The sequence below is a fragment of the Taeniopygia guttata genome, chromosome 1, assembly GCF_048771995.1.
Source record: "Taeniopygia guttata chromosome 1, bTaeGut7.mat, whole genome shotgun sequence".
NCBI lineage: Eukaryota > Metazoa > Chordata > Aves > Passeriformes > Estrildidae > Taeniopygia > Taeniopygia guttata.
Window position 1 is genome coordinate 95,930,413 of NC_133024.1, and position 13,600 is coordinate 95,944,012.

General features: G+C 42.8%; 1 protein-coding gene across 4 annotated transcripts in view; it reads left to right on the plus strand.

Annotated features, from left to right (window-relative positions):
• Positions 1 to 7,126: 7,126 nt before the first annotated feature.
• The window catches only part of WWC3 (WWC family member 3), a 96,594-nt gene continuing 90,120 nt past the window's right edge, over positions 7,127 to 13,600 (plus strand). For 2 of the 4 annotated variants that reach the window (XM_012569623.5, XM_030280648.4), the window contains exon 1: positions 7,127 to 8,002. In XM_012569623.5, the coding sequence (XP_012425077.3) occupies positions 7,794 to 8,002 (209 nt within the window). In that variant the 5' untranslated portion in view covers positions 7,127 to 7,793. Of the gene's footprint in view, positions 8,553 to 13,600 lie in introns of all 4 variants that reach the window. The other 2 variants (XM_002188716.7, XM_072933795.1) reach the window with 2 other exon arrangements.

The window sequence follows — 13,600 nt, forward strand, 5'->3', positions numbered from 1 at the left end:
TGCTTATGTAAAACAAAATTGGACATATTCTGCACAGCAAACATCATGTGTTGGAATAAATGTCTCTCTGGTGATGTCAATGTGAGAACAAGCACTCCAGTGTTGTTGAAGTAATTGGGAGTCGCTGAGCAAATGTGCTGGGGAATCCTGCATAAAGCCTATATATGGTAATTTATCTAGAATGTTCTCTATTTCTGTTTTGTTAAAGCTTTATGCGGGACAGTGACTACATTTACCGTCTTTCAAACTGACACAAGACACACACCAATCTTCAGGCCTTCTCTCGAGCACCCTGCCCAAGGGGTGGGCAGCACCAGCAGCAGGGAAGGAGCCTCCTTGCCGTGGGGTGGCACAGCACCACACTGGCTCCAAGGTCGGGGGCAAAACCACATCTCCTCTTGGAGCTAGAATGTAACGGGTTGAGGCCATCAGGTGTATAAAATGCTGACAGAGAGGTTTCTTTGTTAAATCTAATGGGACAAATAACTCCCCCTTACGTTAAGCATAAAGTGAAATGAAATTCTGTAAAGTAAGTTTTTTTCCTCTGAGTTTAATCCATCATTTGAAAAAAAAAAAAATCAAGCTAATTTCAACATATTTTTGTAAAGAAGTTGCTTCTAGCAACTTATGATTATACAATTAACAAAAAATTGTCATTGCAGTCACTGAAGTTAGTATACAATAAGCCTTAAGCTGTAATCCCAGTTGAAATATATTTTTCTATGATGGAGTTGTCTCTGCTACTATCTCCACAGGTCCTCCATAGCGCCCACCATCTTGTCCTTCAGCCTTTTGGATCCTCTAGGGTACCTCCACACTCTCTTTATCCCACTTTATTTTGGGCACATGACAAGTCTGAGCTCGGACTTTATATGTTCCTTCACATTTTTTTAAAAATAATAATTAATAGCAGCATGAATTATGAAGCAAAAAAAGTAATAATGTGCCAGTATACAATCATATTGCAAATGGTTTGAACCATTAAAGCATTCCAGGTCCCCTGTGGCCAATTGCAAAGACCTGGACTGGAGGAGGAAAAAACAATTGCATTCTGCCAGGAGAAGCTGTTAAATTCCTGTGAGTGAATGTGGTCCTGACTTAATTACCACTTCCAAAAGACTATTTATAGTTGTCTGGGAAAGCACTTATGTGAAATAGACTTAAGTTTGCAAATAGAATAAGTGTGTGAGTATTCAGGGTTAAGATAGTTGTGAGAGAGGCACTGTGGAGTAGCTAAACCCTACCTCCTACTACCCCTACCCTCTCACTCTGTGGTGGCATGCTGGAGCAGGAATTTTATATTCACTCAACTACCTTGACAACTCATCAGATCTCTAAGAGAATTTTAAAAATCTGAAATTTAAAATATTGTGCAATTTATACACAGCACTTCATTATAAGTTTCAGACTTGAACATTGGCTGGGATAGATTGTACCACAGAAAGGCACATGAAAAACTTCTTGTGTGTCTGAGAAAAAAAAAAACAGCAAGTTTTTATAGCTATAATCATCTGAAATGTTTTAAAAGATAAAATGCTGAATCTAGGAATTTAAATAGTTGGCAAGAAGAGGTGTGGCATAAAGAATGGGATTTGTGATGGGGCAATGGGATCTCCTGAGGAGAGCACTTATGCTGTTTGAAGAAAATACTCACAGCTGATAAATAAATCAAGTGAAATGTTATATTAGAAATGATAAAGAGAAATTATCATTGTCTTTATCCCAGGCCTTTCAGAGACAAATAAGTAGGTGACAAAGAAGATTAGAAAGGGATATGCAAGCTGAATGTTAGCCGGCCTGCATACTTAGGGAATTGATCTATATTTAAATCTATTGCTATTGTTGTTATAATATCTAACTTCTGTACATTTCATAAATTTTTTGTCTGTAGCTAATACAGTCTTATTAAGCTGTGAAGACTAGAGGAGTATCATATCTTACTATTTCTACATAATTTTGTTTATTTAAAATTTGCTGTTGAATATTTTTTCCTGTATCTGGGGTATTAAATCAATGTCATAAAATAAGAATTTTGGCATGCCACAGAATTTTGAATGTGCATTATAAAGGCATATTATATACATATTTCAGTGGTTCATAGGCATAATGATAGGAGGAAAAAATAGTAGTGTAGACATTTAATTGCAGTGAGAATATAAGCATTTGAATTGCATTTATTCTAAGGCAAACCACAGCCGTAATGTTTGAAGCAAAAATACTCTGAGTATTTTCTTAACATGCCCAGATGTACTGTCCCCTTTGTCATCTACCTCACGTGTCATCTATGCACACTATGCACTATGGCAATGCAACTCTGTTATTTCCCTACCAGGAAGTGAAGCATCAAACAATAACATGTTATTATTTATTTCTTCAGTTGCATGTGGACTACTGATCCAAAGAATCTAACTACAGACTGTCCATGCTCCAGTTAAGTAGAATTACTATGGAGAAAAGAAGCAGGGGAAAAATATTAAGGATTACAAAAGGCTCGTAGTATTATTTGTCCTTTTCTCAGATGACTTGTTGCTGCAGAATAAACGCCTCCTGATAACACAGTCTTGTTTGTGAAGTCATTCAGTAAAACTTAATGTTAGAGTCAGACTTATCCTCTGCGGGTTTTTTTCCCCCATTGATCTGAAATTTTCAGTCTACTTTTCATGTGGAAATACCTCATGAAAAGTGTCAGATTTGCTCAATGTATAGAGGGAGACACTTGATTCCTTCAAGTACACAGACACAGCTCCTTCTGTGAAATCCATCCTGAAAGATGGAGATTTTATATTCCTGTGTTGCTTCCTGGTACCCTTCACACCTACAGCTGAGACAGAGAATGATCATCATCAGGCCCTCTATTCCTGGAGCCCTGCTCTTGGCTGCTGACAGCAAGTGAGAGTTGAGGGTTTGGTACTTTTTGGTTCCGCTGAAAAGGATCACTGCTGATCACCCTTCCTACTACACGCCATATCTGTCAGCTATTTCACCATCCCTGAGTCCTATGTAATCCCTGGGGATTGGTTCTTGTCCAGTTCCCCTAAGATCTCAATCAGTAACCCCTCAGGAAGGGACAATGTCCCACCTTGTTCCACATACTTAAACCCAAGTATCAAAACTCTGCTTTGCCCAGCAACCTGAAAAAAGCTTCAGGCACCACACCAGCTTGAGGCTGCAAAAGCAGGGCAGCCACTATAGTTTTCACCATGCTGGAGGATGCTTAAAGCTCTGTAAGGCAGCCTAAGGAAAGCCTCCAGCTGAGACAGATTTCTCAGCAGCAAAGCCATTCAATCAGCTAATAGATTGTTATAGACAGAGTGCAGATCTGTTTGCTTTGGAGAGATGGGCCTTACAGCATATCTTTCTGTGTATTTGTGTACATGTATATGTGTGTACATACATCTATGTCCTCTCTAATTTATATTTGCATTTATATTTCTATTGTTGAATACACATTTATGTGTGGGAAATACAAATGACCCAAAGGGACAGAGGTAATGAGAAATTATGTCCCTGTCTCTTATGATTTTAATCTGTTGGATATGGGAAGAGCAGCAAGCCCCTGCTTTCAGGATGAGGTGATAGATGGCTATAAGGATGATGATGAGGAAGACTTGCTTTCCTCTTCCAGATGACATCTATGATCTCAGAGAAGTGACAATTTTTAGTTAGATGTCAAGACAGTACAACAGTCCCACAGAGGTTGGAATATCTGGGAAATGGGAAATAAATTGCAAATAAGTATTCACAATTAGAAGATGGGGATGGAGCTGTTGTTATACACGAGACGCCAGTTCTGTCTGACTGCCATTTTCCAGCAATTGTGAGAAAGAAGTGGAGAGCCAAAATGAGGTTTGGAATTTTATGCAGAGTTAATGGCTTCTGCCGTGGACAGCAATAAAATTATAACTTATTATCTACAACCTACAGTGGGAAATATTTACATATTCTGTTGAAAATGTTGTGATATCATTCAAGACCTGGGTATAAGAACATGTATAACAGAGATGTGTAGGTAGAACCTGTGATTATAAACACTGAAGATGGCAAGGGAGGGCACATGAAGAAAAGCTGCTTATATAATTTTGAGTTAATGGGTATAGGTGTGCCTAAGGAATGAGTGAATGCGTGAGCAATGTTTGTGGGTGGAAAAAAGTGGAAGGAAAGGAAAACAGGTATGGAATGAAGGTGTGTGAAATACATGAGAATTGAGACGTGTATTATGTTTATTTGGAGAAGATGTGAGACAAGGAACTGTATAAATTCATGTAGTTATCACTTTATATGAAATATGATTTATTGCCATTTGTTCAGATTGCTTTAAATATGCACTGCAAGCATTTAAGTTCTTGTGGTGGACGTTTATCTATTTTAAGTCAAAATCTTCTGTGTTATTACATGTTCCATACTATGCAGGTCATCTTTCTCTGGCAGACTGTTTCTTTCTGCAACCCAAACCAGAGATAAGCTGTGTTGCACCAGGTTCTCTGTCCCTCTTTTTCCTATTACCCTCTGGACGTAGGACAGACATTAAAGAAGAAGGAAAATAAAAGGGAGGGAGCAGCCATGCAGGCCTGGGAGGGGCTCATTGAACAGCACAAAATGCATTGCAAATTAGTACTTTGGCATGAAAACTATAGTGACCTTTTCAGGTTCTTCTCTTCTTGACTTCTAATGTTACTCAAAAATAATCCTTGGCTCCTGAATATTTTGTTCATTTCCTCACAAGGAACGGGCAGAAGGATGAGGTAACATCCAAGGAAGCGTACTGTTCTGGCCTGGAAAATAATTGAGAGTTCCTGCCTAGCACCTTGGCATGGATATACTGCATACAGAAGGAGTTTAAATTTTGGTGAGGCAAATGCTAGCCCTATCATATCCTACTGGTTCCCGTAGGCAGCTTTGTATACACTTGGCTGGACTCTTAGAATCAGGTTTTTCAACACTTTTATTCATGAGTCTTTATGAAGCTTCAGCTCCTAACTGAGGCTAATGATTTTTCTAGATACAGGCAACTGAAAAGTTAGACCTGAAGTCTTGGATCATTTTAAATCTAAGGGTTTTTTAGGACATGTTCTCATATTCAGCCTGAAAACTTTCCTGAGGCAGAATCTTGTTGAAGATTTAGGAAGATGCAATGTGTTGCAGAAGCAGCTACAATACACCTGAAAATCTTGGACATGTGCTTTACATAGTAGCATATGCATCTTCAGCAGCTTTTATAATGAATCCATGAGATCCAGGACACACTGGATATACAGATCATGTTTTACATGGAACATGTGCATGTTAATTCTGCCTGAGAAACCACGGCCCAGCCAAGCCCTTTTCTGGCTCTAACCTGGAGCATTTTGCCAAAGTTAAGACAAGAATTTAGTTGAAGGGCTATGACCTGAAGGAAATGTTCCACACTTAACCCTGCCAGTTTCCTTCTTGTTCACTGCTGTGTTGAGATCCCTGCCTCCTTTTTTGCTGCCTCCATGGTCAGTCCCACACTGTTTCTGCAACTTCCATCTACAGATTTTTCACTGAAGCTTGATCCTCTTTTGGGACTCTGGGGAGTGATGGGGAAGAACCAGCCCATGTTGGAGGGCAGTGCTGCACGTATCCTCAGCAGGGCTCATTAGTCTTAGTGGATTATTACAGCAACCTGGCTGAACTACTTCCAGGTATTATGAACTAGTCCAGTCTCTCAGAATGGTGCTGAGCTGTGCAGCTACTGTGCTAAGGTAATTGCTGCAAAAGCATTCAAAGCAGTGAAAGGAAAGTTGAGTTGTGGTGCACAGTGGACAGCTGTTTGAGGTTTTTCTGAAACAAACAAACAAAAAAAATATTCCAATGTCCCAAAAGGTTAATACAGACATGGGCCATTTAGAATGCCTGCCTCTGCTAAACAAAACTTCTGAAAATCTGGGAGACATACTTAAAATAACAGAAGCTGCAACCACCAAAAAGTAGTTTGTACTGTGCCTTAACTCTGCCCACTTTGAAATACTCTTCAAAAACATCTGTAGCACAGAAACAGCACCTTGCTCCTAGAGACACTGCTGAACTCTCAGGACCACATGAGACAGCCTGACAAGTGTTTGCTGAAGTAAATTCTGCTGAGATGATGCAAACATAAGCTGTTATGCTTATGAAGATCAGATCTACAGCCTTGCATTTGCTAAATTTTACACCTTGACCATATTTTTAATCTACTTCACCTTTGTTCTCAGAGCTTCCTACACTGCTTTGCATTCATCACTAATCTTCCCTTTTACTCTATTGCACATCATGGCTTACGCTAACTCCGGTAAGAAAACTACAGTCTACTGCTATTGAAATAACCTACAAGACATAAGTAGAAAGTCAGATCCATTCTATTATAATGCTGCCTCTCTCTCATGCACTGCTTTTGGATAACCAGTGGTTTTTTGGCTGATTTTTTTTTTTTTTTTTGGGGGGGGGGGTGGAAGAGAAAGTTCTAAGAAGTCAGGAGCAAAAGTCCTCTAATTTCCTGCACTTAAAACCATCCTGCAGCAATTAATGTTCATAGATATGTAATTTAAAACGGTGAATGCAAGTGAAACATAATTGGAATTGCAATATAATCCCTGGCAGAGTATTGCCAATTTCAAGGGGCTGAGTTAAGATTGTTTGAGAACATATTGTTATCCCCCTAGTTTTCAGAAGCTTAGCTTGCATTACCTTAACTATTTATGTCTAGATTTTTAAAGGTTTAGCTAAAGGCAGCATCCTGCCAAGGCACAGTCCCATATGCCTGTTTTTTAACCCTGTTTTAAACAAAATTTCATGGAATGTACTTCTAGTTGATAGTAGGAACTCTGCATTGTGGTCTCCAGCAGGCTCAGGTCAAATCAGATACAGCTGGTTTCTGCTCTACAGAATAGGGTTAAAGGACCAAGCTGAGATGTCAAGGATACCAGATGTATAATTTTCCACTCTCCATTATCCAGCCATGGATACAGCATGATCTCCGTGACTCGTGTGGTCTCCAGGACCTCTGCGTCAACATATGTTGAGCCTCCGCAGTGGACTCCCATGCCTTTCCCATGTCCCTGTGCACATCGTGATTGCTCAGCACCTCCGAGGCATTTCTGGCGGGCACCGGAAAAAAACCCAGCGAAGGCCGAGCATGGCTCTCCTTTTCCTTCATTCCCCCCGGCCCCCCACGGGCCGTGGCGGAGCACAGGCCCCGAGGCAGGGCAGGACGGGCCCCGGCAGGGCCTCAGCCTCCTTTCCCCGGGCCCGGGGCGGAAGGCAGCCGCCCTCTCCTAGAGCCGACGTGTCTGGGTCTGGGCCCGGCTTCCGCGGCGCGGGGCGCGGCCGGGCCGGCCCCGCCGCTTCCCCCGAGCCCCACAGAGCGGGCCGGGGCGGGAGGGCTCCGCGGCGTGGGAACGGCCGGGCGGGGCCGAGGGAGGGAAGATGGCCGGGGCAGGCGCCGGGCGGCAGGCGGCGGCGGGGCGCTGCTGACCGGCGGGCGGGGGCGCTCGGGCCGGGATCGGGGGCTGGGAGCCGGGGCGGCGCGGGGCAGATCCCGGGCGGAGTTAGGAAGCGCGGCGGGGCTGGTCCCGGCTTGGAGCGGGGCTGGCGCGGGGGAGGATGAGCTCGGCGCGGCGCAGCCCGAGCCGCCCGAGTCCCGCTCCCTGCGGGGCCGCCTGTTAGTGCTGGAGGAGGAAGAGGAGGAGGAGGCGGCGGGCGGCCGCGGCCCGGGCGGGACTGGAGCTGCCCCGGCGGCGGGCGGGGAGCGGCTTTCGGCCGGAGCAGGGCGGCGGCGGCCCGGCGGCGGAGTGGCCATGCCGTGGCTGAGCGGCGGGCGGCGGCGGCGGCAGCAGCAAGCGGCGGCGGGACAGGGCGGCGGGCCGGCGGCGGGCGGACAGCGGGGCCGGGAGAGCTCGGAGCTGCCGCTGCCCGCCGGCTGGGAGGAAGCGAGAGACTACGACGGGCGGGTCTTTTACATCGACCACAACACCCGGCAGACCTCGTGGATCGACCCCCGGGACAGGTACGAGTGAGATCGGGGGGGAAAGAGGGCCTGAGCCCCGTTCACCCGTGGCCGGGCCCATCGGCGACATTTTCCTTCCCCCGTCGCGGACGCCGGGAGGGTGTGGGCGGCGGGGCCGGCGGTGCCGTCGGAGGCTCCGGGTCCGCGGCCCAGGGTGGGGGCTCTGTCACATCGGCCCTCCGGTGCCCATCGTGGGGGCAGAGCCTCCGCCCTTGCTGCTGATGGGTTTGTCGGAGGTGTTAAATGTTAAATCTGATCCTGAAAAAAAAAAGAATTGAGGCTTTCTGCCCCCCACCTCCCCGTGGGGGGCAGAAAGTCCCACCGGTGCTCGGACTAAGCGTTGTCTCGGTGTGGGGGGAGGATGGGGAGGCAGGAGCGCTGACACCGCCTGTGTTTATACTCCTCGCGTACCGGACCAGCCCCGCTGTAACTGAGCGGCTTGGCCATCCTGATTTATTAGCCGGGCTGAACTAATTGGCAGCAGCAGGCTGGAGGCATGCTGGAGTAATTTGGTAGATTACCTCCTCATAAAAGATAACGCTGCGTGGAGGTAAGCAAACCGGGAAATTCCTGCACTTAATTTGACAAATACGCGGTCTGCTGCAAATTAGCAGCAAAAATCTGCAGCTGCGTGGTGTCCGGGGCAGCGGCTGCACGGCCCGGCGCTGCGTGGGGAGACCGAGTTAGGCCTGTTCTTCTCACTTAGGGTGAATAAATACGGGCAGCTCTTACGGCTTTAGCAGAAATGCCTTATAAGCAGTATTTAAGCGTCGTAGCTGAAGTCTGGTGGAAACGTGGGCTCTGCTGTGGATGCTGCTCAGTAAAAGACGACCTCGCTTCAAAGCGGTCGCCTAAAAATTTCCACGCGGAGTTAGTGAACACAAGTGTCAGTATTATAGGTGTCTGCGGAATAAGAAACATACGTCTCTGTGTATGCTTTTCTATATTAAACAATGTTTTAATAGTAAGTGAAAGTTGGACAAGGACAGTTTGAACCTCAGCCAGAGAGAGCTACCTTGCCAGAAGTATGCCTGGAATGTTAAGCAGGCCACAGAAGCATTAAGCACAGTCTGGGTTAAAGACTGTAGTAATTTGAGAAATTCCTGTCGTTTTGCACGACAATGCATAATTGTTTAAATGGCCTAAATATTTACCTACCGGATAATGTTTTATCTCATTATGTGGATGTATTTATACATGCACGCATTGTCTTGCTGAGATGTTAAGTATTTCTTAATACGCTTTAGGTAGCACAATTTTTCTACGTCAAAATGTATGTACACGTCGTTAGGTTACTTTTAATACCGTGTTGTAAAGGTAATCGATGTCTGTTGTTTCTCTGCATCTCATGCTTTCCATTACGTTTCAGAGAGTATGTGGTTTTGTCTTCTGCAATATCTTCTATACAGACAATAACAGAAATGATTTAGCCACTTACTACAGTGTTAAAATTGAGCTACTGTTCAACTTATGTAGTATTGCTAAAATTATGGCTCCATGTTTGGAAGAAATAATTGAAATGCCACACGTTGCTTGAAATTTTGTCTAAATACTTCACTCCAAGGTTTAAACTTAGATCTATTTTTCACATTGGTTAAGAATAGGCTGCAGAGCAGAGATTGAGACATTTGTATTGAGGCAGATAGAAAAGAGATGGCGTTTTCATGAGCATATTATCAGTAGTTTGTAGAGAATTCAAGTAGCAGTAGCTGGTTCTATGACTGCAGAGTTAATCTCTGGTTGAGAATAGACTACTATTGTTATTTTAGTGAGATGTCTGGCTTTTGCATGGCAGAAAGTGGCCAGTATTTCTGGGTTTCATTGCAGCTATTCAGATTCCCATGGGCAGCAGCAAAGTAGGAAAGGATCAAGGTAGTTGTTTTCTGAGGAAGTTTGGGAAAGAAAGGCAAGAGCAGCAGTGAAGTGGTATTGAAGCTGTATTTTTGCAAAAAGTGGTTTTAAGTGGAGGGTAGAATAACCTACTTGTATTATATGTACCTCAGCATTGTGAGTTAGGCATGGAGTGGCAGAGTTCAGCCCCCCATTTCTGTGTTTGAGTGGTTTTATTTCTACCTAGGAGGAATTGGACAAAGCTGTGAGACCGCAGGCCGTGCTGTACTTGATCAAGGGCTCTGAGAATCAGCACCTCCAAGCTTTCCTATAGCTAGTAGTCTCTAAGCACCCCCATAGATTCTTCTTTCCATTTAGCTGGCACTCAGTAGTTTGTTTTGTGGTTTTTTTTTTTTTTTTCAGGACTCTCCCTGAGATTTCTGAGCCTTTTGTATAGTTTGGTTAGTGAATTTGATTTGACATAGTTATTCAATTAAAAATCCCACCACAAAACAAAACAAATTTCCTACCCCTTCCCCAATGTTTTTCCCCATTGAAGCCAAAAAGACAAAGAAATGCTAATTGCAGAAGTGCTCTATGAAGGATTTTGGAGTTCAGGAAAGAAGATGATGAAAGGGAGGCAAGTCAGAATAATAAAGGCTGAGAAGGGAAAAAGGACTCACAAGTAGATACCTTATGATTTTCTGTGGTAAGAAGAATGAGGTGAAAGAGTGATAAAGTGCGCAGATTTGAGGAGGATCTTATATTCAGTATCAAATCAGTGGTTAGGTTTGGGAAAATACTGTGTTGCTCTGCGTGAATTGTGTGTCATGAGTAGGTTGTGGATAGTTGTTTAGCAGATCTTGTAGATCTCAGAAGGGAGCCATTCACTGCATGTTTTCATCTCATGGCAGTAGTCTTTATCTTAATAGATTGTAAATTCTTCAAGGCAGGGAACTGCCTTTTTATCTCGTGTTTGCACAGTACTTGCTACATTGCGATTCTGTTCTATAATGGGATTGTGAATGAATTTATAAAAGACTGACTGTGTTTGTGGTTGATATTGATGATCCTTGTGGCACCAGAGATCTTACTACTGTTGCTGTTTGTTACAAGACTGTTTTCAAGTGATTAGAGCTTAGACAAAATTCTTGGAGTTTGGCAAAACCTTCGTGAGCTCATGAGTCTTGTTAGATTTGCTGTATGTGGAAGCTTCACCTAAAATACAGTCTTGGTTTTTTGAATAACAAGGGAAGAGAGAGTCTTTCAGCTTCTTAATGTGACTTGTCCTGGTGGTTTAAAGATTTGAATCATGTTCTTTTGGAGTGAGGATTTTAGACTTAAAAGATGTAGGAGTGCTTTTGCATGGAGAAATCACCCATTTGGACCAGTTGGGGAGGAATTATAAAATCCATATGGGCTAGGTTTTAGCAGCTGCATGTAACTTCCTGCAACGTGGACTAGGGGTACTGGTACTGGGGGGGTTTTCTGTCCTATGTTCTCATTATCTGAATTATGTGAGCACAAGTGGAAAACCCTGGCCTTGTAGAAGAGGTTGGAAAAAGGAATATGGGATCAAATGGAGTTGGCCCTGGAATTTGACAGAGAAGGGGGAAATTTGGTAGGTTTTGAAAGCAAAGCAATCAGGAGCTAGGGGTAGGGAGAAGGTGGATGGCACCTGAAGTCTGGGAGGATAAAAGTAGGGGAACTGGACTGAAAACCAGTAGAGCAGGGAGAAACAAGTAAGGAGAAACTGGTCTGGTGACGGTTCAGGGTGTGAGGCTGTCAGCTCTTTTCTGTATAGGGAACCCTGAGGGAAAAGAAGAAACATTGGGTTTGGATGAGGAATCTTCAGGGTGAGAAAATACCAGGAGGGGCAGCGTGCAAAGTCTGGGTGAAGAAGGGAAGATGACTGGAAGGTGAAATACAAGAACTACGTGTGAGGTGTCAGTATGGGGCTCAAGAAATGTAAGATGGGCTGGACAAAGACATTATTGAAACGCCAGAATTTTAGAGACTGGAACTAAGCAGGAAAGGCTAATGGGTTTAAAACAAGGAGTCTGCTTGGCAAAGTCACTAGGGGCAGGTATCTGTTGTTAGGAGTGCAGAGCAGAAATGTTTCAGTGAGTAAGTACCGGGCAGGAAAGTCCAGAAGTGCTGACTACTTTTTGCTGAACTATTTCAGGACTCCTTATTCTTATCATATATTTGATTTTAGCAAGTGTCTGCATTATCCAGTTAGTTGACTTTTCCTGTTGGGTGAGACAAGTTTGCTGCTACTGTTGTTTCCTCTGTTATGGCAAGTGGCATAACAAGGTATTCAAACATGTGCGGGTGTAATGCTGCATATTGTGATTTCTCTTTCCCCAGACTGGCTTAATAAAGGAATAAGAAATTGTAAGTAAGAAACCTAAATAAAAAGCATATTCATGTCAGATATTCAAATCTAGAATTTTCCAGACTTTGAGTCCCTTAGCTACTGCTTATTTTGAATTAAAAAAGCATTTTTACTGACAAATTATTTTCTCATAAATTTTCTTGTGTTATTTGATACATATAAAGGAGCATCTCTGAGGGCAGGTGGGAGACCTGTGTAGTGGTGAGAATGGCTTCTGAAGTTTTTTGCCCAAATTGGAAGATAGGCCTTTAATGAGGCAAAGGCTCTTTTGACATGCCACCATGCAATAAGGTTAGAAAGTCAGTGGTCTCTTTTCCAGGCAAGAGAATATTTCATAGTGTATTGGAATTTATCTGTACAGTTGGCAGTATTCAGCAATCCAAAGACAATCATAATAAGCATTAATTTTTTTTCAAAAATAGCATTTTTTGGGTCTGCCTAAACCCATATCCTGAGAGTTGCAATTAGTGATGTTCATTATTAGAATTCAAATACTTATATTCCAAAACATCAGACAGATGAAGGCAGCAGTATGCTTAGTACCACAGCATTTTTGAATGTCACCTTCAGGTTTATATATGTTTTCAGACTTTTCTTGTCTACCTCCTGTTTGTTGTATTTTGATGTTCATATCTCTCAACTCATAGTTTTGTTTTGAGCTAATGTCATTTGTGGAATGGGAACAAAACAAAGTGATAGTTGATCATTATTTTAGTCTTCCCTCAGAAAATATTTCAATGACTGGACAAATTTAAATCATACACTGTATTTGACTATGATGCAGGTTGTTAATATAAAACAAAACCTGTAAGGTACATAAATGTATTTTGGAGGTGATTCTTTGAAAATGTTTAAAGTGGAGCAGAACTGTTGAAATACTAATTTGGTTGTGATTTTATAAATTTACTTTCTAGGCTGTTGTTACCAAGCTTGCAAGAGATGAAGAAGCTTGGAAAGGAAAAAAAAAAGAATTGTTGAATGAGTATAGAACTGGAAAATATGCTCTCCTGTGAGAGGAAGAGTTGAATTTATTCAGTTGAAGAGGTGTTTAAGAAGTGATTTTAGTACTGCTCATAAAAAGAGATGATACCAGAAACTTCAGAACTCTTTTCTGTGGTAGATTTGTAATAGCATCTGATAGTCAGAAGTTAAAACCAGAAATAGGCTATGATTTTAATATTAGTAGATATTAGATGTCAGAGTAGTTTTTTGACTCCTTTACTCTGTATCTGAAGTCATCTGTTTTTTTCCCAATTTAAGTCAGTTATCATTTGAAGTCTCATTGTTTATGACCATCAATTTTTACTACCTCCATTGCATGATATATCATTTGATCTGTATTTAAAATACATATGGCTAAGTATATCTCA